The following is a 27,884-nucleotide window of genomic DNA, read 5'->3' as shown; positions in this document are numbered from 1 at the left end:
CATACGTAAAGATATTACACATAAAAAACACACAGAAACATTGGAAAACAGTTTTTGGCAGACAATCACTTTTTGGCACAACAGCGGTAAACGCTGTAAAATGGATAGTTTTGTTTTTCTGGTTTTCACCGCAGGGGGGCGGTAATGAGCTGAACTCTTGGATATGATGCTTTAAAGAAAGCCCAATAACCACCGAGGAGATAGTAGAAGTAATGGCGGCTCAGAGCGGGTTGTCACACCCGGCTCTTGTCCGCGGTGGTGTGTCTGTTTTCCCTCCGGTGCCTCTGTCCGCTGAGGCCGCTCCGTTCACTCCCATGGAGCCGTCCGGTTGGGGGCCCGGCTCACAGTCGGAGGCCGAGAAACTGTTTTCCAACTGCGCCATAAAACTGAGAGCCCTGCGAGCAGACTCGGTCCAACTCAAAGAGGAGCTCAACCTGCTCTTTGACCAACTCTTGTCCGAAAACTACAACAGGACCTTCGAGCCCGCTGTCAACATCCGTCCAGAGGTACGGACACTCGCTTTGGACCTGTAGTCTGTTTTCAGCGACACAAACTCTATAAAAGTCTGCCGCCTCTGTATTTAGAAGCAGAGCTGGGATGAATAAACACTGAAATAGCCATAAACCCACGCACTTCAGAGCCCCGAGGATAACCATATAACCAATAAGAGACTAGCTCTAAACTAAACCAACAACTGTGACATCAGCATTTTGTTTCTTTTCTGTATTGGTGTATTATTTCCATTTCAGGACGTGTGTTCTCTGCTGAAACATGCCAGCTGTCTTGTGCCCCTGACTCAGGAGCATCTAGTCATCAAACTCTGCCAGGTTGTCCATCATCTGCTCAACCAGCTGAAGGTAACAGGTCATGCTTGTGCCACATGTACACTTATGTATTGTTAGGACTGCTTTTGTCGCATTTACACTATATGGACAAAAGTACTGAGTTGTCACTGAACTGAGGTGTTTCGTTCAGTCTCGTTGCCACAGATGAACAAAATCGGTGAAGTCGAGTGTGGTACTATAACAGGATGACCGATGCCAACTAAGTGGTATTATTGCGAAGTGGAAGCAATAAATCAATAACCACAGACATCCAGACCTCAATAGGCATTAAAACCATATATAGAGAGCTTCGTGGCATGGTTTCTATGGCCAAGCAGCTTTGCATCACCAAATATCGGACAGCAGTGGGCCATCTATAAAGTTTGTTTGGTCTGGGTTGATGGTTCCAGTAAAGGCATATCTTAATGCTTTAGGGAAACTGTGCCAACTTGGGTCTGCCCCAGTGCACAAAGCAAGCTCCTTAAAGATGTGCTAGGATTAGTTTGATGCGGAAGAATATGCCAAACTGATCCAACCGTCAAACACCTTTTGGGATGAACTAGAACAGAGATTCCAGCATCAGCATCAGGCTTCATAAATGCTCTTCTGGATGAGAGGACGAAATTTACAAGCCTGTAGAGGATTCTCTTAGTGGAAACTCTTATATCACGACAACCAACTCCATACTAACAGAATGGGATGTCATAAAAGCTTGTGTAGTTGTTGGGATATACTGCACTTACAGCCACATTTGTCTTTTATTTTTAAGGTAATAATGTATGAGCACACGCTGGATGTACTGGTGAACTATACTGCAGGTGCACTGAAAGTATGCAGTACGTGGACCCACACAGACGTCCTCCTGGCACTCTCCACTGTAGTCTATGGGAATGGACCTCAGTGCCACCAGGTAGATATTTAGTGCACTTTCCGAAAAGTGTGCCCTAACTGTTGACTATTTACGTCAAGATTTTTTTTGTATATATATTTGTAGCACCTCAGCGACTTACTGGGTGAAGAGGGATTCCTCCTGCAGTATAGTTCTCCATCTCAGTCAAACATGGAGTTGCGCCGCGTTGCTCTTACCTGCATGGCCAACATCTGTCTCAGGTACTGCTACAACATGCTTGAGCCAGTAGCCATTTTTATCTGTGTAAACTGCAGGCTATATGAAAGCCTGGATGTAGTGTCTATAATCTGATTTCTGAAGAGCTGCTTCGAATCTGGAACTCGAATGAGACGCAGTGCCAGTTTCTCCCATCTTTAAGCTTGTATTTGTCGCTCTAATCGTCTGCATCTGTCCCTGCAGGATACCTGGTCAGCCGCCTTTGGATGATCAGTACAGAAGTGTGTGCTTCCAAGCCTTCCTGAAAACGCTGCAGTCAACCAAACCTCCCGACACTGATGAGCTCTTCTACTGCATGGTACTGGATACTCAACAACAAACATTTAAACGAGAAACAGATTAATTCAATCCTGCTTATATAAAATTGTGTAATCTGCGCAGGTGATCCAAGCAGCTCTAAAGGGACTTCAGTGTTGTCTCTCAGGTGGGAAGTGGAAATTTGGTGGAGGGGAGGAGCTCGGGTCTGTACTGGCTGCACTTAAGGTGTAAAATCTCACCACATGTGCACAGTTATTATTAATTGATTAATTTTTGTTGAGTTGAGTATTAATATGGAGTCCTGCTCATGTATTCTGCAGCGACTCATGTTCCAGGGGGCTCCAGGTGTGATTGTGGAGTGGCCGGCTGTACTTTATCCAGCACCTTTACCGCAGTACGAGAGTCTCTCCGCAGCAAAAACTGCAGAATCACCAAAATCATTAGAGCCACCAAAGGATGTCGCTGTGCCAGGAAAAGCTTCAGGGGTAAGAAGAGTGTTGATACCAGCAATGGCCATATTTAAAAACACTGAGGAAACTCTGATTTTTAATTGAATGTATTTCTCTCTCCAAAGAGTAAAAAGAGGAAATCTAAAGGTAAGGGAAAGAAGACGAAAACTGAGGAGAGCAGAGGGGATGAACGAGAGGAAGGAGATGCAGAGACTGTGCCTGCACTTCTGAAAGGCAGGGCGGAGGAAAAACAGCCTGCCTCATTTCTCTACCCGTCCTGGAAACTAAACAGTTCTGATTCTGAATTTTCCGACCTAGAGGGCAACGCACAGAGCAAATTAAGGTACAGAAAGACCCTTAATTAAATATTTTTCTCCCATGCATGTGTATCTTTTAAAAGTATCAATAGATGTTTTTAATTTTATTTTTATTTTTTTTTACTGTTTACACTCTTTCAGAGTGAACCACGGTCGTGTGCGTCAGGGGGCGCTGCACTGTTTGTTAGTTGTGGTGAAAGCAGTAGAGAAGAGAACTCTGTACGGTTACTGGTCTTCCTTCATCCCCGACTCTCCCATCGGGGGATCACCGCCTCTTACTCTCGTCACAATTATTCTGAAGGACCTCTCTCCAAAGGTACAACACACGCACACACACACTGTGCAGTTCTGGACCGATACGATTGTAACATCTCTCTCTTGACCCCCCTTCCAGGTGAGGTTGTGTGCACTTCAGGTGTTGTCAGCCATGCTGGATAGCTCCCGGCAGTTCCTGGCTGTGGCTGAAGATACGGCGTCTCCTCGAACATCTTACACCCCTTTCTCCTTCACGCTGGCGACTGCTATCAGAGAGCTGCACCGCACCCTCAGTCTGGCCCTGCTGGCCGAGACCTCCCCTCAGACTCTCACACAGGTCATAAAGGTACGATTATTTGCTCTCCACGAACACTTTTTATCTTTCATCTCTTTCTCTTTTGGGTTACAGCTACTGTCAATATTTCTTTGTTGAACTTTAATATAAACCCGGATGTTACAGACTATAGCATAATGATTTTTTTTTCTTTGCTGTAAAAACTCATTAGGTAAACATAATTAAATTTAAACTCCATTTAATTTCAGCGGAATTACACCCTCAGTCTCATAAAGTATGACGAAAACTGATAACTTAATGAATCCATTAGGGTTTAATTACATTTATTTCATTACATGCGATATGTTCAGGTTCCAGTAATGAAATGCGCTATAATGCAAAAGTAAACAAGTATGCTAAGTGATTTTTATAGTGTTAAAAAGTTCTGAAAAGACTCTGGAATAGTCTTTAAAAGTTGCGCTTTTCAAATTCGGACATAAAAATAGAATTAAGAATAAGTCTGGGCAGTATTAGTGTTGTTGTTGTTTTTCAGTATTGAAGCGAAAAATAAACAGAATTTGTTGTGACAATTAGCAGTTTAGCTAGATGGTTGCATATTGCCTGCTAACACTTTGAATAACTTCACATACCTTTACTGTGTAAGGTCACATGTTTGCAGTCTGTGTGTGCATATAAATAAGAGGATTAGTCACTGTTTGTATTTTTTGTGGTGTTTATCAGGATGTAAATTACAATATGAGTTTCATGTGAAATGAGCTGAGAGAGTGCTGAATTCTGACATGCATCTTTGTTATCCACACTGTAAATATCCGTCTGCTCCGTCTGTTAGTGTCTGGCCTACTTGGTAGCCAACGCTCCCTATCACCGCCTCAGACCTGGCCTGCTCACTCAGCTCTGGAAGCAGATTCGTCCGTATGTGCGCCACAGAGGTCTGTATGTTGTCGGCACGCTGAAATAACTGCCAATAGGATGTAAGACACTGAAGTCTGTTACCGTCCACACAACTATCTGTCCTTCTTTAGATGTGAATGTGCGTGTGTCAGTCCTGACACTTTATGGCGCTCTGGTGACCACGCAGGCTCCTCTCCCTGAGGTGCAGCTGCTCCTCCAGCAGCCAGATCACAGCAGCAGCATGGGTGTGTTCACGCCACAGGACTCGGGCCTCAGCTGGAGACAAAGAGACGGGGTGTCCTCACCCTCTCGTACACCAGTCAAACATTCCCAGCGGAGCTCTAGCACACACTCCCCACACATTCCTCACACACCAGGGGAAGAGGACAGCCGGCGACTGTGGCTGCTGCAGCTCTGTGTGACACTAGTGACTCAACCCAGAGAGGACCAATCAGACAGCGAAGGAGTGGGAGGGGGTGCTGCTTTAGAGCCACCTCCTGTTCGACTTGAAGCTCTGCAGGTGAGCAATAATGAGCCAGACAGGAAGCTCCAAACAGGCATTTCTAAAGTCTGAAGATGTTTTTAATCTCTTGTGTTTCAGGTCTTGTCTCACCTGGTGCGTGGCTACTTCCCTCTAACTCAACACTACCTGTGTGAGATTGGGCAAGTGAGCGCACGCTGTCTTGGGGAGACGGACACCTCCATACAGCTGCACGGAGCAAAAGTAATGCCCTCTATATAATATAGTAGTATGAATTGAATACTGATCCTGCAACAGTACACAATAAAACAAGTATCAGATATTTAGAAATAACATCTGTCTTTTATTTAGTTGCTAGAGGAGTTTGGTTCGGGAATAATTCAACAGTACAGAGCAGAAAACAACGTGCCTGAGAGCTCAAGGGTCCCCATAAGCCAGGTAAATGCAGATCATTTCTACACAGTGCATTACACACAGCATACGATTACAGAGGTTTAAACAAATGCACTTCGTTCTTTTTGGACAAATCCTCATTCGCCTGTTTCAAAGATGGATTCAGCAAATTTAGGGTTAAAATCTAAGTGTAAGTGCTATTCTTAATATCCATATGTAACAGACAGGTTTAAAGTATATATTTATGTAACGTTTTAGAGCATTTAAGCAAACTTTTCTCAGACTTTGACACTAATGTCATGTTTTCTGTCCTCACACACTGATGTGCATTTCTAAGAGATTGTAAAATAATTTTTCAGAAGTGTAAAACCTGAGTTCAAAGAGCCCAGAGATCTTAGATGGAAAATCTCTTTGTAATTATAAAGATAACCACAGTTTCCTGAAATACTTATACTTACAGGGGTAGGAGCATGATTTCATATGAGCTACAGGTCGAGCACAGACTGAGAGTTAAGCTGCTGCCACTGAGGTACAGATAATTTCTGTGCAGGCTTTAGCAACAGTAAAAGGAGGCATTAAGAACAGGTTATATTTTAAAAAAAAAATCTCTCTAATCCACATTAATGTGTGGTAATTTAATCAATGTGTGTACAATACAGGTGGTGCAGTTTTGGTCAGAAGTGTTGAGCGGCCCGTTAAACCGAGCGCTGCAGAATGAGCAACATCCCACGCTGCAGGCGAGCGCCTGTGACACGCTCTCCTCCATTCTGCCGCAGGCCTTTGCACAGCTGCCTGTGAGTTATCCCCTTTTATTGGACTTGTTTTTCTGCACTAGTGCTGCCGAGCTTCACGGCGCTGTATGTGTACTGTTGTTTTTAAGGACAAGACCCAGCTGATGTGCATCACTGTGCTGCTGGGACTCACCTATATTGAAAACTACCTGGTGAAGATGGCAGCCGTCAGGGCTTTGGGGATCTACGTACTGTTCCCCTGCTTGAGAGAGGTAGGTGTGCTGATCACCAGCTATGACCACAATTTACAATTTAAATCAGATATTTTGAATCCAAGATATGTAAACCTCTGGAAAAAAATAGAACAATTATGTTCTTCTTTTCAGGATGTCATGTTTGTGGCTGATACTGCAAACACTATCCTAGCTGCGCTCGATGATCGATCTACAAATGTGCGTGCCAAGGCTGCCTGGTCCCTTGGGAACCTCACAGACACTCTTATTGTTAATATGTAAGACAGCATGGATGTACCACACATATAATCTCAGAACAGACTGAAATCATATTAAAAGGGTAGAATAAAATATACCGAATGCCTATAAACAGTTGATCTTGTTTCTCTTTAACCAGGGAGAGTGTAGGTGTGGACTTCCAGGAAGAGTTATCAGACATGTTGCTGCTCAAGATGCTGCAGGCAGCCACGCGAGCAGCAGCAGACAAAGACAGGGTGCGAGCAGCTACGCTTTCACACTCACACAAACATGCAGGTTATTTTAAAACGCCCCCGAATTCATCTGTTAGATCTTGTAGAGTGTACTTACGTCCTCCCTCGATCCCTACCAGGTGAAGTCTAATGCAGTGCGCGCTCTCGGGAATCTGCTTCATTTCCTGCGGCAGAGTCAGATGACCAGGCCCGCGTTCCAGCAGCCACTGGAAGATGCAGTGCGTGCTCTGGTTAAAACGGTCCAATCAGAGGCTACGATGAAGGTCAGATGGAACGCCTGTTATGCTTTGGGAAATGCTTTCAGAAACCCCGCCTTGCCGCTAGGTAAGTGTTTAACCACAGGGCTGTAAAAGCATCATACATTGTCAGTGTTATGCATTACATTTGAAGGAGGCTGCTGTGCAAAATGTCTCCAGCAGTGATTTATTTGGATTTCAGTTTTTTTGAAAAGCTGCTCATGTCCATCTCTTCATCAGACTCAGCTGCCTGGTCTCACGAAGCGTTCTCTGCGCTCTGCCATGTTGTTACTTCCTGTAAGAACTTTAAAGTGCGGATCAAATCTGCCGCTGCCCTTGCAGTTCCCGCCCACCGCGGCTGCTATGGAGACACAGAGCGGTTCACCCGTGTGTGGTGCTCCCTCGCAACAGCCCTTGAGAACAGCGAAGACACCAACGACTTCTTGGAGTACCGCTACAGCGCCAGCCTGCGACACACACTCTCTCAGGCTCTCTTACACCTGCTCAGCGTAAGCCAGTCACAGGACATGCTCGGGCTCGGCACGTCACTGGCCAGCGAGGAGGGGACGGGCATCAGAGAGCATTTGATGAAGTACCTCCGAGCAGAGGAAGGAGGAGGAGAGGAGGCAGAGAAAGATATAAGGGGGGAAAGTTTGCACCCTCGGGAGAGAATTGGAAGTGTGGAGCAGATTTTGATCAGGATAAAGGGGTTAAAGGTGGAAGGGGAGGAGGAGAGGGGTAAGGAGATGGTGAGTCATTTCCTGGAGGATTTAATAAAGATTTGTGAAGAGACTTGGGAAAACACCCAAACTAACAGAGAGGTGACTGAAAGCAAAGCGGATCATGTATGAACTGCTGGGCAGTGATTTATGACTGATAATGTTGAACATCTGTTCAAAGATATTTGAAATCTGAAAAAATACAAATATTTTCAGGAAGAAAAAGAATAAATTGAATCCTATGTATTGATCTCATGCATTTATACCACTTTGGTCATTCTTAGTTAGAGGATGATTGTGTCTTTTTAATTTTACTAATATGATTAAAGATTTTTAAGTGTAAGCATGTACTTCCCTGCAGTCTGGATTTGTTAAACTATAAAAACGTTCTTTTGAAACATGTTGCCAAGAAATGTACTGAACTGAAGCCTTCAGTTGATCCAAAATGCTCCGGAGAGGGAGGGAGGGAGAGCACATTTCTCCCATATTGGCTTCTCTTCACTGGCTCCCTGTTAAATCCAGATTCAAATTTAGAGTTCTTCTCCTCACATACTAGGTCTTAAATAATCGGGCCCATTTTACAGACCTATAATGCTCCAATAGAGCGCTTAGTTCTGAGAATGCAGGCTTACTTGTGGTTCTTAGGATATTTAAAAGTAGAATGGGAGGCAGTCTTCAGCTTTCAGGCCCCTCTTCTGTGGAACCAGCTCCCAGTTTGGATTCAGGAGACAGGCATCCTCTCTGCTTTTAAGATTCGGGCTGGATCAGGCTGCTGGGGGATTTACCATGATGCACTAAGCATTTCTTCTTCACACTGTATATTTAATTATTAATCTGGCTCTCTTCCATAGTGTACTTTTTGTTTTGTCTCCCTGCCCCTCACCCCCAGCCTGTTGCAGCAGATGGCTGCCCTTTCCTGAGCCTGATTCTGCTGGAGGTTTCTTACTGTTAAAAGGGAGCTTTTCCTACTGTTGCCAAGTGCTTACTCATCGGGGCATCCTTTGAGAGCTTACCATTTGATACCTTAAAATTTAAAGTGTATAAAAAAATTGTGATTTGATGTTACATAAAAAAAATATATTTAAAAAATTGCTACTTTGGGTCACTATCCAACCTTAAAGGTTGCTACTGCAAAAATCAGAATGTATGAGATACGCTCTACTCTAAAGTTTCATCAAATACAGTCCTGTGCAGAAGTGTTAGTTTTTAGTCCACTTCAAGATATCAGGAGAGCATCTTTATTATAGTCCTCAGAATGAGTGGCAGTTGCTTTGAACAGCTGTTCACAACACCATGGAAGTAAAACAGTAAAGTTAGTACTTTCAGATTGTTGAATCATGTTCATCTGTTAGTGTCACTTTCACAGGTCACGTGGTTGACCTGTGATTGTATGATTATGAATTGTAACAAATAAAGAAAATCCTTGAAGAAGCAACTCTTACACAATTTTCTTCTAAATCGGCCAGAATTGGGATAATATGGTTTATATATATATATACACACACACACGAGAATAATTAGTGTAAAGTTGCCTCACTCGCTGTAACACTCACAGCCCCCAATAGGGGGCGCGAGAGGTGGATGATCCGGATGTTGATTAGTGATGCCTGATCAGGGCACACCACGCTGTTGTAGAAATGGACGCGTTCGAGTTGTTTCGGAAACTCGGAGTTGGGGCTAGATTTGACCTGAAGAGGTTTGGTCAGGACGCCGCTCGGTTTAAGGTAAGCTTTATAGTGTAGCTGATGACGTACTGGATGAAAACAGTTCATGCTGCTGTTAACGAATCGCTATGGTTTAATGCATTTTAGCTAACCTCGAGTTTTGCTGTCCTGCTTGTGTAGGAGTATAACGTTTTAGGCAAGTTGTTGTGCTTAATACATGTATTTGAAGAATTGTACAACCGTAACACTCACACATACATGTACACACACGCTTGTGTATCGTTTTATTTTGTAGCCCGTGAGGAGTCACTCAGAAGAAGCTTCTCCCGATCCTCTCTCTGCGATTGATTATTTTGCCACTGCCAATGGAGCCCAGAGCTGGACCCAGGCACAGGAGGAAGAGGAGGGCAGGGAAGAATATGAGGGAAGTGAAGACGGAGATTCCGACATAGGAGGCAAAAGAAAGCGCAAAGAGGAGGAGAGAGAAGTGAGGACCAAAAAGAAGAAGAAAAAGACCAAAAGCAACCAAGCGGAGGTGAAAGGTAAAGAAGTTGTAGTAGTAAAGGTTGCAGTTTTAAAGTGTTCACTATGGAAACCTTGTTATTACAAAAATTTCGAGTGACGTTTAGAATGAACATGATCTAGCTGTTCACTCCTGTTTGATGTCTTCTGTCTGGCTGAAGCTGGCGGTGAACTGCTGAAAGAGACGCAGGGAACTGGCATCACCTGGACCTCTTCTTTGGACAGAAAGATCCAAAACCTGCCGAGTGACGGGAAGGAGAAATCTTCGTTGAAGAGGCTGAAGCATCTTCATCAGGAAAAGGTCCTTACTGGGCTACATTTTATAGCACAAAGAAGTAAAATAAAGAGATTCTGATACATTTTAAAACTTCTTCTTAGTGGTGAAATGCTGTGCAGAACTACTGCTGTCCCCCTATCCGCCATCGAAAAAGGTATTTCTCTTTCATTCTAGGTCAATCGTATTCGCGCCCAAAACCGCATAAATGTGCACGGCTGTGACATACCTGACCCTGTGTGCACATTTGAGGAGCTGCTGTCCGAGTATCGCCTCAACCCGCGTGTCCTTCAGAACCTCAGAGACGCCGGGCTCAGTTCCCCAACGCCGATACAGATGCAGGCGATGCCCCTCATGATGCATGTAAGCACGCACGCTCGTCCTCATTTCTTTGATTTGGGATTAGTGCACAGACGGTGATTTTTCTGAGGGTTTCACTCTTGGTTTGGTTTGTCTGTCAGGGTCGGGAGCTGCTGGCCTGCGCTCCCACGGGATCTGGGAAGACTTTGGCTTTCTGCCTCCCACTGCTCGCTCAGCTGCAGCAGCCAGCCAATCAGGGCTTCAGAGGTGTGATCATCTCCCCAACCAGAGAGCTGGCCAGCCAGGTATGCACCATAAATTAGAAAGTGATCTGTTTAAAAAGTAAGGAGGCCTTTCCTGATGTGAACAACAGCAGCTGGTGATAGATAAAGGATGATAAGTGACTGACTTCCTGTGTTTTCAGCAGTATTTGGTCATTGTTGTTGAATTGTGTTCAGACCTACAGAGAGCTGCTCCGTCTGTCAGAGGGAGTCGGGTTTAGAGTTCACATCATAGACAAAGCGTCACTAGCGGCTAAGAAATACGGACCACAGTCAAACAAAAAATACGGTAAGAGATCGTTGGTTCATAGGGGAAGAAAAATAAGTAAATCTCACTGGCTTTTAACTCCTGACGTTTCTGTGTGCAGATATACTCGTCAGTACTCCAAACAGACTCATCTTCCTTCTCAAGCAGGATCCTCCAGCTGTCGATCTCAGCAGGTGACATTTGATCTGCTCAAATCTGATGGTTTTTGTGTGTCGTACCCACTCTATTTGTCTCTTTATTACTTAAAAAAAAATAAAAAAGAAGACAGATCGATGATGTTCTGGGTGTTGCTTTTCAGTGTGGAGTGGCTGATTGTCGATGAGTCCGATAAGCTGTTTGAAGACGGCAAGACGGGCTTCAGAGAGCAGCTGGCCACCATTTTTCTGGCCTGCTCCGGTCCAAAGGTGCGCAGGGCTTTCTTCAGCGCCACTTGCACGGCAGATGTAGAACAGTGGTGCCGCCTGAACCTCGACAACCTGGTTTCTGTAAACATCGGGCACAGGTACGGCTCTAGCTGAAGAACTGCTTACTGCAGCAAATTCATGCCTTCTTTTTTTGTCACAATAGAAACATGGGTGTTTCATCTTTTTTAGAAATACAGCTGTGGATACAGTAGATCAGCAGCTGCTGTTTGTCGGGACAGAGAATGGCAAGCTTGTGGCAATGAGGGATATCATCAAAAAAGTAAGGAGCTTACTTGATTTCAAATAGAACAGATTTATTAGTGGTTATTGCATAAACACCCGTTTAAATCATTTCTAATTTCTGATTATTTTATCTTACAAGCTAAGATAAAATAAAAGAGTCCTCTTTTCTGTGTTTCAGGGCTTCCTGCCGCCTATGCTGGTGTTTGTTCAGACTATAGAAAGGGCACGGGAGCTTTTCCATGAGCTGGTGTATGAAGGCATCAACGTGGATGTAATCCACGCAGACCGCACACAGCAGCAGGTACATCAACACACCTACCACTCCTGTCATTTATTTCCATTTCAGTTTATTTATTGAGTGCTCTCGTCCTCATCGTTTGCTCCTATGTGTCAGAGAGACAACGTGGTGAACAGTTTCCGCTCCGGGAAGATTTGGGTGTTGATCTGCACCGCTCTGCTCGCCAGAGGAATCGACTTCAAAGGCGTAAACCTCGTACTCAACTACGACTTCCCTACCAGCGCTGTGGAGTACATCCATCGCATTGGTTGGTTTGGACAGTGATCCACAAATAATCAGCCTGATGTTTCCACTTTGTCTTTGACGCGTATCACACTCTGTGTCTGTCAGGTCGTACTGGGAGAGCTGGACATCAGGGGAAGGCCGTCACCTTCTTCACAGAGAATGACAAACCTCTGTTGCGCAGGTAGGAAAAGAGCAAACTGAGTTAGTTTTTTTTTCTTCATTCAAACCCATATCCAGCTGTTAACACACAATTTAAAAGGATTTTCTGGATTTTCCATGGACCATCCTATTTGGTTCTTGGTCTCTATCGTTGGTGTTGCTTTTTTTAATAAAATAATTTCACTGCAGCACAATGATTGCAAGTTTAGGTCACTTCTTGCCATTAATTTATTTTTAAAGCACCTTGAATTTAAATACTGAGCCTGTAGTTTTTCCTTTTTTTCCCCTATGCTTCTCTTTAACAGCATTGCTAATGTTATAAAACAAGCGGGCTGTCCTGTACCAGACTACATGGTTGGTTTCAAGAAAATACACAGGTAAGAAAGCTCCATGATTGCCTGCACATTTACAGAAATGTTTCCTTTGATTTAATGCTTAATTGCTCCCTGTTGAGTTTTGGTAAGAGCGGTCTGGTCGTTATCTTTTTGTTTAGCAAAGTAAAGCGGAGACTTGAGAAGAAACCTCCCAAGAGAAGCACCATTTGCACAACTCCTCGCTTCTTAATGAAGACCAAAGGCAAAGATCAGAAAAAAGGAAACAAGCGAGCAGCGAGAGGAGAGCAGAAAGGAGAAAACGGAGCTCAAACAACATCACACCAGGAGAAAGAGGAAAATAAGACAAAAGGACAGGGGCTGAAGAAAGGAAATAAAACACAGAAAGAAGGAAAAGAAAAACACAAGAAAGTGTCTCAGAAAACAACAACAGACACTTCAGGAACCAAGTTACAAAGGTGGGGAAGGACTTTCATGCACATTTATCCAGTCCAATAAACTACAAACTGCAATCTTATCAAACTCTGTTATGTAAAAAAAACAAAAACAAAACCCATACATATATGATAAATGACTCTGTACACAACATAAACCAATTTCCTTAGCATACCATTAAAGTGAAAATCTGTGAAAAGTTGAAAGTAGGAAACATTATTGTCAAATATATCACAGAGGCCTGTATGGAGCCAGAAATTGAACCCACTTGAATAAAAATATTTCTAATATTCATTCTTTCTTCTTCAACAGGAAAAAGGGGAAGAAAACTAAGCTGAAGGCAGACTAGAGGAGTGCGATGCAGATGGACTGATGAGAAGATGCATTTGCAGTCTGATTTATTGCCAACCTTTACATTTCTGCTTTGTAATATGAGAGTATAAAATAAACTTTTATATGTGTATAAACTTTTTTTGGCATTTTATTACATTTGTTCACCTGACTGAACAGAATTTTGTATATTTGTTAATAAAGATGATGACTGTGAAAGTACATTAAATAGCAACTGGGTATTTTTGATTAGAAATAAACTATAAACTGTAAGTTATTGTACTCTTGAGGGCCAGCTATAACAGACGGTGCCCTAAAATGTACCATTTCTGTTCAACCCTTCACCAGACTTTTTTTAGTGTTCGATTAATACTTTAAGGGTAACTTAAAAAAAAATGGGTATTCATACACACAGATATAATAACTGTTATTAAATCAGGCGAAATTTCTTTATAAATATAAATGTCTTTATATATAAAATTTGAAATATATTTCTTGCCAGTCCAAACTGTTGAAACCTAACTGAAACCTATTTTCCTTCAATAATTACACATACAGCACTGTAACAACAGTCTGGTGCTTAAAGAGAGGGGAGATATGTTTATCTAATTACATAATTATTTTTTCATGAATTTATATAAAGAAAGAAAAGATTATTGTAATAAATTTGAGAGTCATGCAAACAAAGTATTTTCGGAGCAACTTTTCATCAATGTGATAGCAAAAAAGCAAATTTCCGAACTATCGCGATACATTTGCTATGAGATCTCGCCCATGCAATATACCGCAGGAAACCCCGTTCAGTCTTCCTTTCTCAACATGGCACCGAAGGTGAAGAAGGAAGGTTCGTGAATCTACCAGTTTTGAATGAATAAATCGTATATTTTAGTTGACTTGGTGCCTCTATTTATACCGTATGTGTACGGTATAAAGGAATATAGTGAAATTGTTTTGTTTGAGCTCAAGTTATTGCTGTCAGAGCTGTAAATATGTGGATATCTCAAGAGTGTGGGTCCGGCATGTAGACTGTAACGTGATGCTGGCTAAGCTAAGCTAAATCAAGCCGCTGTTGATGAAATCGCATGTGTTTACAGTTACATTTATCTAATGTTTTCTTGTTAAGTTGTCTCTTATGGACACGGCTTAGCTAGTTCATCTCATTATGGCTTCATTAACTCAGATATGTCTGCGGATTAGGTGTTTTAGCTCATGTTAGCAATGGCCTGAGCAGGCTTTAAAACGTTGCATTAGCAGCGCGTGAGAGCATCTCTAAATTTCTTTGATGTTATTGAAAATTTGACTGTTGAAGTTTTAGCTGTTGTAGTCAGCGATACTTCCTGTAACGTAAAAAACCCTGAGAGCGTGTTGGTGTGCTAGTAATCTGCCTTCTGGGTGTTAATACTGTGTGGACGGCAGATATGGTTGTGTGCATACTGAGCAGTAAGAAGTAAACTCCCATGTCTTTTAAGCACATGTATCTTAAGATCATGATTCAATGCAAGTACTGTCTAACTTTGAAATAGCTGTGAGGCAGATCCATTCAGCTTCATTTGTATATAATGCTTATTTTAGTATTTGTGTCAGTGTAAATGTGGCTTTCACTGGATCAGCTACAAATCATTACAGTATTCAGTAGATGACCTGCTGTGTACATTGTATGTGGTATGTGGGCCACAGGTTGACTTGACAGTGCTGTGATATTTTCCAAAGTGTTCTTTGCCATATTGACAAAGCCTAGAATAATGAACCACTGTCTAATAGTGGTAACTTTCTTTTCTCCCAATCATAGCTGTCCCTGCCAAGACTGAGGCCAAGTCAAAGGCTCTGAAGGCCAAGAAGGCTGTGCTGAAAGGCGTACACAGCCACAGGAAGAAGAAAGTCAGGACTTCTCCCACCTTCCGTCGCCCTAAAACCCTCCGTCTCCGCAGACAGCCCAAATATCCCCGCAAGAGTGCTCCTCGCAGGAACAAGTGAGTTACAAACAGTTCACGCAGGTCACAAACATGGACCTTGGTGCACATGATGGTAATAGCGATCAAAGCATGAAAAAGCATGATTCCAGTTTTTTTAAACTTCTGATGCACCAATCTTAAATTTTTTATAACATGTTTGTAGTGAGCAATAGTTAATAAGCAGTTAACCTTTAATTATATTGTAGAGACTTTGAAATTAAGTGAGGACCTCTGACCAAAGAACTTATGCATTTTATTTTATAGGTTGGATCACTATGCCATCATCAAGTTCCCCTTGACAACAGAGTCTGCTATGAAGAAAATTGAAGATAACAACACACTTGTGTTCATTGTGGATGTCAAGGCCAACAAACATCAGATCAAGCACGCTGTCAAGAAGCTGTATGACATTGACGTCGCCAAAGTCAACACACTCATCAGGTAGAAATCCTCACACAGGCTGAGCCGAAAGCCAACTTCATACAGACCTTTTCAGTCCTTTACACTTTCCCATGAAGGAAGCATTGACTTCATATATACTCATCATACGCTGTGCAAGTATCTGGATAAATATGACATTTAAGTGGATGTGCTGAAAACAAGACAAACCAACACATCAGGATATTACAGGAAGATTTCCAACCGATGTTATTGTGGAGGGGGTCATGGGACCCTTTTTTACCCATTAATTTTGTATAGCATTGAAATGACTGTGTGTGTGTGTGTGTGTGTGTATAATTTGTTTTAGCCTTCTGGTAAATGATTTGCCTGATATCTGTCCATCTATGTCCCAGTAATGAATTTGAATTTGCCACATCTGACAGCCAATAACAGCCAATTTGGTGCACATGATGGTAATAGCGATCAAAGTATGAAAAAGCATGATTCCAGTTTTTTAAACTTCTGATGCACCAATCTAAAAACAAAAAACATTCTAAACATGTTTGTAGTGAGCAGTAGTGAATAAACATGCCTTTATGTGCAGGCCTGATGGTGAGAAGAAGGCGTACGTCCGTCTCGCACCTGATTACGATGCGTTGGATGTTGCAAACAAGGTGAGCCTTTATTCCGCTGTTGACTTTCTGAAGCCATATCAGTCATGTGCATGTGATGTAAACTTTATATTTGCTCTGAATGTCTGTGATGCATTCAAAGGAACCACTGATGCAAAACAGTGCAGATACAGATGTGACGACTCTGTTGATGAACATTGTGTAATTAATATCCTTTTTTATTTTATTTGCAGATTGGCATCATCTAAACAGCAGTCGAAGAGACTTGTGGAATAAAAATAAATATTTGTATAAACAAGCTCTTCAGTCATCTTGTGTGTTTTTTGGAGTGTAATTTACACCTTTGACAAACACTTGAGTTATTGTAATTATGATTCAGTTAAGCTGTGGAAATACTGCTCCATCCTGAAAGTGAAATGCATGCACTTTTCTCCAGCATAGGAAATAATCAGTGCTTATCTAAGCACTTACATTTAATTATCAACCTGTGAGCGATTGGCTGTGATCCCTTTTTTATGCCAACACTTACATTTGATAGCAGTTTCTAATTTTAGTTTTTTTAGTACAAATCTGCTTTGATGACGATGAGAACCTGCTAAATTTATTAGTTTAAGCTCTCCTGATAGCGAGTTTGAGATTACTGACTGTATTTACGCATTTTATAAAAGTTTATACATGTTAATGATATTTTTGGAGCACAAAAGAACAGTAAGAAGAGGGGAAATTTGTGATTTAAACATCTGCTTGCTCTATTTTCAGTTTAAATATTTGTCAGTTATACATAATATTAGCAGTGCTCACCCATTCCTGGTTCACTCCACAGCAAAAGAGTGTGACAAGGCATTGTTGCACATTGTGGCGGTACACACAGAAGTATCACAATCAGTCAACCACCCTTTCACTCAGCAATGGCTCACCACAGGGATGTGTGCCGAGTCCTCTCCTATACACCATCTGCACCAGCGACTGCATCCCAAAAGCCGATCTCCCTCCCCTATCCATAAAGGGTGACTGCATGGAGAGGGTATCCTCCTTTAAGTTCCTTGGTACCCACATATTTGAGGACCACAAACACATCAGCCCTGGTGAAGAAAGCCCAACAGCGCTTCCCATTTCCTGAGGGTTCTGAGATTTGAAAGGCTGCAGACTGACCTAATACGGTATTTCTATTGAGCCACAATCGAAAGTGTGCTGGTGCACACTATCCCCGTGTGGTACACTGCTTGTACAACAGCCGATAAAAAGAGAATAAAGAGGGTCATCAGAACTGCAGAGAAGATGATCGGCTGTCCACTCTCCACCCTGGACTCCATTGTTGGCTCTAGATGTCTCTCCAGAGCCTGGGCAATTATAAAAGACCACCTCCATCCTAACCACCACCTCTTCAACATCCTGCCCTCTGGAAAAAGGTTCCGATTCATTAGGTGCAAAACCAACAGACTCAAGTACAACTTTTACCCATGGGCTCTCAGAACCATAAATGCAAATTAAGAGGTTTTTTTTTACAATCATTCTGTTGCTGCTACTTGCTATTTATTATGTTGTTTTGTGTGTGTTTCTTTTTGTTTCCGTGCAATATTTTGGCAGATGTGCAATTTCCATCATTCAACGACCATAGCCCTTCCACCCTTAATTATTTATTATATTTTATTACGATGCCCTTGTACACACCCCCACAATGCTTCCTGTAACCCAAACATCGCATATATAGTGTACATAGTGTTATGTACACTATGTAGAAAATCTTTAATTGTAGCTAGCTGAATGGTTCATCATTTATACCTTGCTGTCACAGCTGTGCTTGTTTTTAATAATAAATTTGACTACAGATGACAGGATTCTTGGGAGTGTGAACTTCACCATGAGCAGCACGCTCAGTGAACGCCATGAATCCCAGAAGCATGTGTGCAGAGCCAAAGTGCTGCAGACTCACTCTGGGAATCAGTCTGTGTCTGGTCTATACAGAAATGTTACACTTGAAAAACACATCATGGTGACAATTTCTTTCTATGTCTAAACAGGACAATATGCTATTTGAACAATTACACTTTCTTTAGCCATGAATTTGACAGTATTTAGTTTTTAATCAATTATTTGATTTGTTGCATTATTTGTTATTGTTTTGTCATGCTGCTGAAGAGACTGAGGACATTTTGATCTATGCCCTCTGTAATTGTTCCTGTCACCAGACAATCACAGTACTTTCTTTACTTCTGTATTGAAAGCATCAACCTACTGTACATGACTCCCCTGTAATCATCTGATGCAGTTTCTCTTTGTGGCTTAATTTAAAGAGTGAACATATGGCACTCAGCTTGCACTGACACTTTCTTTGGCACATGCAGGTTAATGTTTGACAAACTAGGACAATTAATATATCAACAGCAGTGAAAGCAATGCCACTACAGTCATGATCGTTGTTTAACAGCTATCATCATCGGGCTTGATAGAATCCATGATTTAAAAGAAAGGTGCCTTTTTATCTCAGTAGCAAACACATCTACTGCATGAATGAAAAGACCACAATAACAGATGCAACTCTGAAAGTGATTGTTTTATTAAAATTCAAGCATGTCATTTGTAGACAGATTGCACTGAACATTGTGTTTTCATCTATTTTCTGACTTGTTAAGTTTAGGGTAAAGTATAAGTAAAAGCATGAGCATTACAACTCTACATCACTTTCAGATACGGTTAGTCTGCGAGCTTCATCTCGTTATGTAGATAAATCTACAAACTTGTGAGTCATACAAGTTGGAAAAAAAAAAAAAATAACAAAAAAAAAAAAAAAAAAAGGTGTGCAATTACCCTGCCACCCTTTCCAATAAATATAAACTGTAGCCTATTAATTAGATTTACATGATAAAACTGTGACAGCAGATCTCCTGCTTATGAGAGAAAGGTTCGAACTGTGCCTTTAACAAGGCCTCTGCAGATCGGGCACTTTCGCAGTGATGGCGCACACTCTTTACACACCACCAGGTGTCCACAGGGGATGAAGACGATGTTGACCTCTTTATCCATACACACCTTGCATGTACGCTCCTCCTGTAGGCGCCGCAGCTGCTCCTCCATTGGGAGGTCTGTAATACAAAGGAGATTTTTAAAAAAGAAAAAAAAATTAGGTAAATGAAGAGATGGTAATTAAACAGTAAAGTGAGTTGAACACAAAACAATTTAACAGGACAGTGAGCTCTGCTTCAGGCTACATACCTGAAAGATCCTGGCTTGGCGATGCAGCTTCGTTCGACTGAGCTACAAGCAGAAAAGACAGCACGCACTTAACCACTGAGCTACAGTTTGATCACCGTCATGGTTTCCAGTGCAAACCCGTCTGTATTTGAACTGCTTACACACATACCCATGAGATCTCTGAGCAGGTGGACGTCATTTTTCTGAATCCAGTTGCGGAAGACCTCAGCTGCCGCATTTCCCTTTGTGAGGATGAGCTCTATCAACCTGGCAGTCTGCTGCTGAGCAGATGTCTGAGCCAGAAGACCGCTATACTCCTCAGCACCTGCAGGTAAAGAAGGGCACACGTGAAACACTTTAAGCAGCTGAAATAAAAGATGCAACAAAATATTACACTGTTGCACCTCAAGTTATGTTGTACCTTTATTTAAAACTGAGAACAGAGGCTACCCAGAAATCCACCATCTGATTTAACAGTATTTGCCCCTGACACCAAACACTCTAGGTTTGTGCATCGGCACCAGGTGCAGGTCTTTCGTCTCCATGTTTTTAAATCACAAAAATGTAACCCTGGCTCTATGATTAGGGTTTTGCTGACAAAATTATGTTTCCGATTTTCATTTGTTATTTAACCAAGAACGGATGTGAATTCAGACAAAAATTGTGTTTGTTGAGATATGAGGGCTGAAAAATGTACATACTCAACACATTCTGATCTCTTAAATGCTCAAACAGTGGCTCTACACTCTTTAGTCGTTGGATCAAAGCTGCCTGGTGTCTCTTCACAAAGGTGAAGCCATCTGAAAGGAAAGGAAAGATTATCATTTCACTGCAACGGAACACCTAAACCGATTTGATTTTACATTTCCATAAATTAAGGGAGTGAGAACAGTATCAATGTCAACTCCACCTGATGCCATCGCCTCTGCCAGCATCTCTCGCTCCTCTTCTCTTTTCTGATCTTCTGCACTCAGCAGGTCTGAGACCAGCTCCTGGACTGTCCTGTAGTTCTCTCCACTGGTCAGGATTTTGCTCTGGACCGTTTGCTTGACTAGACTTCGCTCAAAGCCCATCTCTAAAGCAGACTTTATCACGGGGGTGTTCATCATGACGGCATCCTCAGACCGCTCCTCTCCAGGACCGAGGTGAACCACTGAGTGAAGAGAAAGCAGACATTTATGGATTTCAGTTTTAACAGAAAACAAAGAGCACCAGTCTCTCCGATCAGAATATGAGAACATTTTTATTCATCAGACTCATAAAATTGTTAACAATCCTATATCGTTTCTCTGCTCTCAGTCCTCCCAACATCTATTTCACTTTTAAATAAGGACTCTGCTCAGTTTAAAAGGTCCGGAATCACATTGTTGTGCACTCGAATGTTTGCTGCAAGTATATTATGGTAGAATTCATTTTTATCTTGTCTTATTTTGCTGGTTAAAGATCCTATGTGGGACAATAAAGTTTATTCTTTTCTTAAATATTCTTTTTGGGGAGATTTTAACAAACCTTTCAAAAATGTAAAGAATTTCATTTTCCAAACTCACCTGGTGGATCCACAAACTCTCTGGAGTTATTGTCTCCATTTGTTAAAAGCTATTGTGGAAAAAAGGGAGAAAACAGCATTTTTTTAATGACTCATTCCAAACCACATGTTTGAACTAAATCTCAGATGTGTTTGTCTTTACTAACTTGCTCAAAAAGCCGAGGAAATCGAGCTTGGATCTGGTGAACAAAGTCTTGTCCTTTCTCCTGGAGCAAATATTCACACCTGCAGTTAAAAAAGAGGTACAAGAATACAAACATTCATGAACCACCGCAGGTACGCACACCATTTGCCTAAGCAGCGCTTTTCTACAGCACACTGTGTTTTGGATAAAACTGACGACAAATCGACTTTACAACAGCAGTATTTACCGAGGAAACCACTTAGCATGTTCCACCCATGGATCATCTCCAGACTCCCAGCATCGCAGGCCTCCATCGCAACAGAAACACTTGACGTCATCATTACGACCTTCAGGAGGGGCAAACAAAGAGCTTTCAGTTTCAGTAAGAAGCTTTGGGCAAATTTAAGAAAGGGGGGAAGACACACACACACACACACACACACACACACACACACACACACACACACACACACACACACACACACACACACACACACACACCTTCTTTTCACTTCTTTCATTTTGCTTTCAGCTCGAAAGCACTGATCTCATCACATTTAGATGCTTTAGTTTCGTTATGACACTTGAGTTTATAACCAGGTGTCCCCCTTGATATATTTTATTTGAGGACTTTCCAGTGAAATCAGAGAAACTCTATAAGAAAAACTCTTCTGTGGAACTCCCTCAAAAACAGCAGGAAAACCCTCCGAAGTTACTGGCATTACAACCACTTCATGTAAGGGAAAGATTCTGAGTAAATTTCCAGGAACATTATCACCTAGTAAGCATTTCTTATAATGACCAAAGTCAAACGAAACTTTTTCATCTGTGATTTACACGTGCAAGGGTCTGACTTTGGCACTAAAAACATACAAATTAATATGGTTTTTCAACCATATTAATTTTTTATATTGAAACTAGCATTAACTGCCTTTTTGGCCACTTTAGAAGAATACAGCACCTTATTTACAGACAGCAGCCAATGAGTAGCATAACCTCCCAATAAAAAGTTCCACACGTCAATTAATGAAGGTAAATCAGTCAAGGTCACTGAACAGGTGTGCCTCTTTGACAGCATCCATACCTACGTAGTAGAAGCCAGCTTTAGCCAGCTGCTCTGGGCGGACGGGGATACGTGATGGCCAGTTAACAAAAGTGAGCAGCCTCTCCTCACTCTGCTGCATGGCAGGGTTGGACACATTGGTGAGGACTGTGGCTCCTGAAGACATCTGGGAATTCGCAGCTAAGGATGCAGTTGCTGCTGCACCAGCTAGCGACACGTTGTCAGCCCTGTCACCTCGGACAAAGCGACAGTTTGGATAATGCCTCTGGTGTTCAGATAATGCTCTGTCCCCTGGCTCCCAGTTACTTAGCTGCAAAGGGGAAGAAAGACAAAACCAAACTTCATCAGTTTGGTGTCTGAATGATGTTGCCCATCTTTATAATACTGCCTCATATTTTTATATTGTAAAATAACTGTTTTAACAAAGGGCTTTAAGCAGAATAAACCCAGTACAAACAACAACACACACACCTGTCCTCCACAACTGAAGCAGGCCACTCGATCGCCCTGCCCTAGGTAATAGAAGCCAGCTTTGGCGAGTTCAGCAGGCATGATGATTGAGAGCGTCCAGGAATGGAAGGTGTCCAGGCGGTCTTGCTCTCTGCGCATGGTTGGGTTGTGGCATGTTGGTCTCTGGTGGGACATGTCCTCAACACCTCGCGAGCTCAGTGGGCTGGAGGGCGGAGGAGCAGAGAAGGCCATATTCAGGTAGCCAACAGGCTCTTCACCTTGGCTTACTGCTGTGTTAGCAGCAGCTGGGCCGGGACCAGAAAGCTAGATAAAAAAAATAAAAAACTTAGACAGCTCAGTGCCTCTGGGCACTAATCTATTAATCTTACTGTGAAGAACTATTAAGAATAACTGTTTAAAAGAAATTGAGAGAAATGTAACATATCAATAAGAAAAACTTTAAAAATAAAAAAAAAGCTGGTTACTTTAATCTAACATCAAAGGGATTATAACACTTGTAAATGATTAATTTAATCTAATCTATCCATCTTTGAACAAGGCATTGTGTTGCCTGTGAGTCATCATGTTAAAAAGGTGACTGATTATTAGAAAAACCCTTTGTCAATTATACTAGCACAGCTGAGAACTGTTCTGATAATAGAACAATAAATTTGCCCAGCTGAGCCTCAAAATTCCCACTTCCTCAAAGGTTCTTGTTCTAATAATGCGTACCACTACCACCAACTGAAAACCAAAAACTACCTCTAATTAGAATAGGAAAATGTGGAAGATGGTGTACCACCCACATTGGAGTCTCATTAAATGATACCGCTAAAAGGCTGACTGAGCTCGTTTGTGAAAGTAGCAGTACACAGAGTTGTGTTAAAGTTCTCAATGTTTTTGGAAATTACTTGATGGAATAACTAATTTCTTGACTCAAGAATATTCTGGCAAGTTCTTTACTATAATTTATATTTTTATAGAAAACTTTTAGACTGATCAAATCCACAAAGGATGATCCTCTAGACCAGGGGTATGAAACGTTAGTCCTCGAGAGCCGGTGTCCTGCAGGTTTTAGATCTACCACACCTGAATCAAATGATTAATTCATTACCAGGCCTCTGGAGAACTTCAAGACATGTTGAGGAGCTAATTTAGCCATTTAAATCAGCTGTGTTGGATCAAGGACACATGTAAAACCTGCTGGCCACCAGCTCTCGAGTTCCCTACCCCTGCTCTAGACCACAGGTTTGAAAAAAGCCATTTCTAAGTGACTCCAAAATTTGAGTGGTAATAACTCTTATTTGAAGAAGCATGCATTGATGATCTTACTGGTATCGCTGGGACAATGCGGAGAGGGGAGAAGGCGGAATGAGAAGAGGAGAGGAGGTTGGCTGTAGATGGGAGGCTCTGGATGAAGGAGCAGGAAGGAGAGAGCTGTCTGTGTTTCTCTGTTGGACAGTCGCCGGGCTGCCAGCCCTCAGCTGTCACGTTACATCTGAAACACTGCACGCGGTCACCCACGCCGGTGTAGAACCAACCTGCTCTCGCCAGACTTCGTTCGGTGACCGCAGATGTTGGGAATCGAGCAAAGGTTGAGATGCGGAAGAGCTCTAGAGATTAAAAACAAATTGTTTGAGTTTCAAAGGTAAGATACAAATAAATTCAAAAGAAAAAAATGTACATATATACCTGAGGAGTTATCATATTGCAGTTCAGGTGGAGGCCCATTGCGAAACAGACCCATTAAAAACTGATTGTTTTTAAGCTGAAGAAGAGTTTCCATTTTGGGAATTTAGTGCAGTAGATAAGGAAAAAGAGATGTCCCTCTGAGGGAGAGGGGTTTGAGAAAACCCAAGGTCTTGCTCTCTCACACAAACACACTCAGTAATGCCGAAGAGGTAAGCAGACGAATGGATAAGGATGCAAAAGAGGAGGGAGCTCTTAGCGAGATCAAGATAATTAAAGCTTAAGAGCTCTTGTGCAAAAAAAAAAAAAAAAAAAAACTTAGTTTCACCACAACCATGATGCAATCTTTACTTGCATGCATATTACCTATGCCTAGCAAAGAGGTACACCTGAACCTAAACATTTAACTGCCTAAATGTCAGCATCTCTCTTTTAGCCACAGTTAACGCAGATGAACGTCAAACAAAATCCATCCTCTGCAGTAATGACACAGGGTGAGTAAAATGCACACGTAAACATGACATCACCCAGGATCGTTATGCACGCTTAGGAAACACATATCTGACATGCCACCAAACCGCTCCAACTCAAACATATAGCATATGGTTATGCGAACAAACAAAACATGTTAAAAATTTGCCTCTAGCAGATGTACACACACACACAGACCAAGGAATTCCTGCTCTCAAACCCCTCCCCCCATCTTGGACATCCCTTTTTGGGGGTGTTTAAGGGTTCATAATTCAATAAAAACAAAACACTAAAAAAAATTAATCCTCCAGGGGTAACACGAGTGCCTCCTTTATATCAGCAGAATCTGTAAATGACAAGAAAAAAAACATACATAAGACATGCTGTAGTTATGTTTCATGGCCATTTCAGCAGTGAAAATCTTGCAGGCTCAGTTGATATAAAATTACACGGCAGGTCACAGAAACAAATGTCAAACTGTTTTGATGCTAAAGCTTAAGTCTCCAAAGTGATATATTTGAAACATAAAATTAGGATCGATTCCTGTCACTTTCGAGAGCAGTTTCGGAGCAAAACCATTACAACAAATGGCAGCTAGACCTTGTGACAGATCTACTGACCTTCATGTGAAAATCGCTGGAGCGATCCTATAACCCACCTGACACTGACTTCTTAATAAATCAAAACTGAAAGTGCGAAGATTGACAAGGAGAGCCCGCATTCAAACGTGGGCTCTCATTCTTGGAGAAAAGGGATAAGACTTGCTGTAAACTGCAGTGGCAGGTACGGTATTTCCGCCAGGTACTTTCCACACCAGCTGTCTGTAATTACGCAACAGAGTTCCTGTCTTAGCCATTTAATGTGTCCTAACAATTAACATGTCAGGTTAGGAGGGCACTTGGTTTATTTACATTTTTTTTTTTTTCGCACAATCAAAGTATGAACCAAAACGCACGGTTAGCAAGCAGCTAAAGAAAGATATGATTATAAGCTTTGCAACGGGCGTTAGCTTGCTAATGCTAACGGCTGCTAACATGAATTGCAGTCACTTTCCGCTTCGTTAACGCGCGGGGCCACAACACTGAGGAAGGGAAATAAAAACTAGCTGATGTCCGTGACGCAAAACGCCAGACGGTACGTTATTAGCAACGTGGCGTGATATGTCCTTTCCACTGTTGTGCTAACTCACCGCTTTCCAATATGCTCGGAAAGTCCCGAAAATTCTGGTCACGCCCCCACGAGTTTACTTCCGGTTAAAACGAACCAAAATATGAATGAATCGATAAGATATCCCACAGGTAAGTCCCTACATCCGAAAGTCGTGCTTGGGGTCCCAAAGGTCGCCACGTTGGATGGATAACAAACTAAAAACGGCATGTTTTGTGTCAAAAATGTTCTCGCTCGTATTTCACTGATAAAATCCACTAAAAATCCACTGATACACTAACAGACCCTACAGTAATCAGTTTTTGTGTCAGCTCACATTAAACAACACAAAAAGAGCCACATTACATGAGCTAGCTTATTAATACTACTCACCTTTTTATGTAAGACTTCGTGGATGAATTAAAAATATAGAAATGTTCTTACATTTACAGGAGATTCGTAATCCAACAACAGTCTGACACAAGTTTAAATCTTGTCACATTTTAGGATTATTAGATTAAAATAAAAATCATTTTTAAAAATTCCATTAAATGAGATACTTACATAGAGGGCTTGGTGAACACAAGGCAGTCGTTTCGATGCAGTGAATCATTTTAAACCCGTGAATGACTGAATGCATGTGGCTCGGGCTTTCCCTTCACACCACGCCCCCACAAGTCACAGCGTGAAGTTCTTAAAATTTCGTCAAATTTCCCTTCAACGGCAAAGTCTTTGTTTTTCTGAATAATTTAAAATTTCAGTATGAATAAAGGTTTCACTGTTCTGCAAATCCCCCCCCCCCTTGGGGGAAATTTGCTTAACACATTAATGTACCGACAATCGAGACAGCCCCAAATGCTGTCTGAGACAAAGCAAGTACACTTGACAGTGGTGTTGATTCAATAACTGAGTGATCAAGCAGCTTAAAATCACCATTTAAGTATTTATACATAAAAAAATGTTTTCTAATCTTTTTTTATTGTATTTAACATCCTGTACAGGTTGCCAGTTAGGCAATCTTTCATACACATATTCTGTCTCTCTCTCTCTCTCTCTCTCTCTCACACTCACACACACACACACACCTACCTCTTTAGGCTGTAGGAAGAAGCTGGAGTGCCCACCCATGTAAGCACAAGAGGAGCATGCACAATGTTCATGGCTGTGGGTTGGATGGTTGATAGCATCTGTGTTGCCAGTTGTTATGAAGTGGAATGAGTTGCCATTAATGTGTCTTTTATGGTTAAAAAAAGAAAGAAAGAAACAAAACCCTTTGTCAACTCCAATGTTTCACAAGGGCAGACCTGGAGAAATGTTCTTAGGGTGGCATGAGGATGGCATGGAAATCAAATTGGGTGGTAAATATAGTCCATAATGTAATTATTTTCTGTAGCCCACATAATTAAACATTTCAGTGACATAAAATCCAAATTCACATGTGATATGTATCGTATAGCCTGTATAATAAATAAATATGTAGCCCAATAAATGTAAAATCCAGAAAGCTCCACAACATGGGGCGGTTCATTTACAAATACAAGTCAAAAAACAATTCTAACTTAAGTTTCATACTTTGTTTGTTAAAAAAAATAAAATCAGATTGTTACATGTGTAATTTTACACAAAATGTCAGAAACCTGCACAAGTCATGAACAACAATTTATACCCGATGATTTATTTTTTTTGAGTTAACCTTCTGAGGTCCAGGGTATAATTGGTGATTTTTGGCTACTTTTGGTTTTACATTTGTATTTTTATCTTCAAATTGTTTTCTCTATTTATGTATTTATTTATTTATTTTACC

The 27,884-nt window shown here is 41.7% G+C and overlaps 4 protein-coding genes and 3 non-coding genes across 10 annotated transcripts; 6 read left to right on the top strand and 1 right to left on the bottom strand.

Annotated features, from left to right (window-relative positions):
- The first annotated feature begins 212 nt into the window (after nucleotides 1-212).
- Nucleotides 213-7,831, top strand: heatr6 (HEAT repeat containing 6). The gene is made up of 20 exons (XM_085363762.1): nucleotides 213-506; nucleotides 750-857; nucleotides 1,594-1,734; nucleotides 1,819-1,934; nucleotides 2,134-2,248; nucleotides 2,332-2,433; nucleotides 2,529-2,693; nucleotides 2,783-3,000; nucleotides 3,116-3,290; nucleotides 3,369-3,575; nucleotides 4,354-4,453; nucleotides 4,547-4,935; nucleotides 5,017-5,139; nucleotides 5,248-5,334; nucleotides 5,949-6,083; nucleotides 6,170-6,292; nucleotides 6,407-6,531; nucleotides 6,651-6,747; nucleotides 6,864-7,068; nucleotides 7,221-7,831. Exons 1-20 carry the CDS (start codon nucleotides 213-215, stop codon nucleotides 7,829-7,831), a joined length of 3,636 nt encoding a protein of 1,211 aa, XP_085219888.1.
- A 1,478-nt stretch (nucleotides 7,832-9,309) lies between these two features.
- ddx52 (DEAD (Asp-Glu-Ala-Asp) box polypeptide 52) lies at nucleotides 9,310-13,475 on the top strand. The gene is made up of 15 exons (XM_085363761.1): nucleotides 9,310-9,423; nucleotides 9,659-9,905; nucleotides 10,047-10,186; nucleotides 10,337-10,522; nucleotides 10,621-10,764; nucleotides 10,918-11,029; nucleotides 11,109-11,181; nucleotides 11,307-11,510; nucleotides 11,602-11,692; nucleotides 11,834-11,956; nucleotides 12,050-12,200; nucleotides 12,284-12,359; nucleotides 12,643-12,714; nucleotides 12,831-13,127; nucleotides 13,417-13,475. Exons 1-15 carry the CDS (start codon nucleotides 9,337-9,339, stop codon nucleotides 13,451-13,453), a joined length of 2,040 nt encoding a protein of 679 aa, XP_085219887.1. The 5' UTR covers nucleotides 9,310-9,336; the 3' UTR covers nucleotides 13,454-13,475.
- A 733-nt stretch (nucleotides 13,476-14,208) lies between these two features.
- On the top strand, nucleotides 14,209-16,693 carry rpl23a (ribosomal protein L23a). The gene is made up of 5 exons (XM_085363760.1): nucleotides 14,209-14,278; nucleotides 15,224-15,404; nucleotides 15,651-15,827; nucleotides 16,372-16,441; nucleotides 16,633-16,693. The coding sequence occupies exons 1-5, from the start codon at nucleotides 14,209-14,211 to the stop codon at nucleotides 16,645-16,647; spliced, it is 513 nt and encodes a 170-aa protein (XP_085219886.1). The 3' UTR covers nucleotides 16,648-16,693.
- On the top strand, nucleotides 15,447-15,519 carry LOC146624202 (small nucleolar RNA Z17). Its single transcript, XR_014906556.1, has one exon. It is a non-coding gene; the product is annotated as a small nucleolar RNA Z17 (small nucleolar RNA).
- On the top strand, nucleotides 16,228-16,299 carry LOC146624201 (small nucleolar RNA Z17). The gene has a single exon (XR_014906554.1). It is a non-coding gene; the product is annotated as a small nucleolar RNA Z17 (small nucleolar RNA).
- LOC146624200 (small nucleolar RNA SNORD42) lies at nucleotides 16,488-16,556 on the top strand. Its single transcript, XR_014906553.1, has one exon. It is a non-coding gene; the product is annotated as a small nucleolar RNA SNORD42 (small nucleolar RNA).
- A 2,510-nt stretch (nucleotides 16,694-19,203) lies between the features above and the next one.
- birc2 (baculoviral IAP repeat containing 2) lies at nucleotides 19,204-26,674 on the bottom strand. 4 transcript variants are annotated; one of them, XM_085363759.1, is made up of 13 exons: nucleotides 26,645-26,674; nucleotides 24,467-25,280; nucleotides 24,107-24,387; nucleotides 22,796-23,098; nucleotides 22,346-22,634; nucleotides 21,509-21,608; nucleotides 21,284-21,362; nucleotides 21,139-21,187; nucleotides 20,502-20,744; nucleotides 20,293-20,391; nucleotides 19,761-19,916; nucleotides 19,613-19,654; nucleotides 19,204-19,482 (listed from the first exon to the last, which is right to left on the bottom strand). In XM_085363759.1, exons 2-13 carry the CDS (start codon nucleotides 24,558-24,560, stop codon nucleotides 19,289-19,291), a joined length of 1,929 nt encoding a protein of 642 aa, XP_085219885.1. In that variant the 5' UTR covers nucleotides 24,561-25,280; nucleotides 26,645-26,674; the 3' UTR covers nucleotides 19,204-19,288. The 4 variants fall into 4 exon arrangements, with proteins under 4 accessions (XP_085219885.1, XP_085219882.1, XP_085219883.1 ...); XM_085363756.1 differs by lacking the exon at nucleotides 26,645-26,674 and adding an exon at nucleotides 26,124-26,168; XM_085363757.1 differs by lacking the exon at nucleotides 26,645-26,674 and adding an exon at nucleotides 25,555-25,789.
- Between the last annotated feature and the right edge of the window lie 1,210 nt (nucleotides 26,675-27,884).

This window comes from Diplotaxodon limnothrissa, linkage group LG10, assembly GCF_057381915.1.
Source record: "Diplotaxodon limnothrissa isolate DT_005_m linkage group LG10, D_limnothrissa_male_GT1.1, whole genome shotgun sequence".
Classification (NCBI taxonomy): domain Eukaryota; kingdom Metazoa; phylum Chordata; class Actinopteri; order Cichliformes; family Cichlidae; genus Diplotaxodon; species Diplotaxodon limnothrissa.
The sequence above is the reverse complement of the archived record's forward strand: the minus strand, read 5'-3'. Positions and strand labels throughout refer to the sequence as shown.

Coding starts and splice junctions, on each gene's coding strand:
- heatr6 (XM_085363762.1), top strand. CDS start 213: ATGGCGGCTCAGAGCGGGTTGTCACACCCGGCTCTTGTCCGCGGTGGT. Junction 4,936..5,016: donor TTCGACTTGAAGCTCTGCAG/GTGAGCAATAAT, acceptor CTTGTGTTTCAG/GTCTTGTCTCACCTGGTGCG. Junction 5,140..5,247: donor TACAGCTGCACGGAGCAAAA/GTAATGCCCTCT, acceptor TCTTTTATTTAG/TTGCTAGAGGAGTTTGGTTC.
- ddx52 (XM_085363761.1), top strand. CDS start 9,337: ATGGACGCGTTCGAGTTGTTTCGGAAACTCGGAGTTGGGGCTAGATTT. Junction 11,030..11,108: donor ACAGTCAAACAAAAAATACG/GTAAGAGATCGT, acceptor TTCTGTGTGCAG/ATATACTCGTCAGTACTCCA. Junction 13,128..13,416: donor TCAGGAACCAAGTTACAAAG/GTGGGGAAGGAC, acceptor CTTCTTCAACAG/GAAAAAGGGGAAGAAAACTA.
- rpl23a (XM_085363760.1), top strand. CDS start 14,209: ATGCAATATACCGCAGGAAACCCCGTTCAGTCTTCCTTTCTCAACATG. Junction 14,279..15,223: donor ACCGAAGGTGAAGAAGGAAG/GTTCGTGAATCT, acceptor TCCCAATCATAG/CTGTCCCTGCCAAGACTGAG. Junction 15,405..15,650: donor AGTGCTCCTCGCAGGAACAA/GTGAGTTACAAA, acceptor TTTATTTTATAG/GTTGGATCACTATGCCATCA.
- birc2 (XM_085363759.1), bottom strand. CDS start 24,560: ATGGAAACTCTTCTTCAGCTTAAAAACAATCAGTTTTTAATGGGTCTG. Junction 21,363..21,508: donor CATGCTAAGTGGTTTCCTCG/GTAAATACTGCT, acceptor TTTTAACTGCAG/GTGTGAATATTTGCTCCAGG. Junction 20,745..21,138: donor AGAGTTTGTGGATCCACCAG/GTGAGTTTGGAA, acceptor CTCTTCACTCAG/TGGTTCACCTCGGTCCTGGA.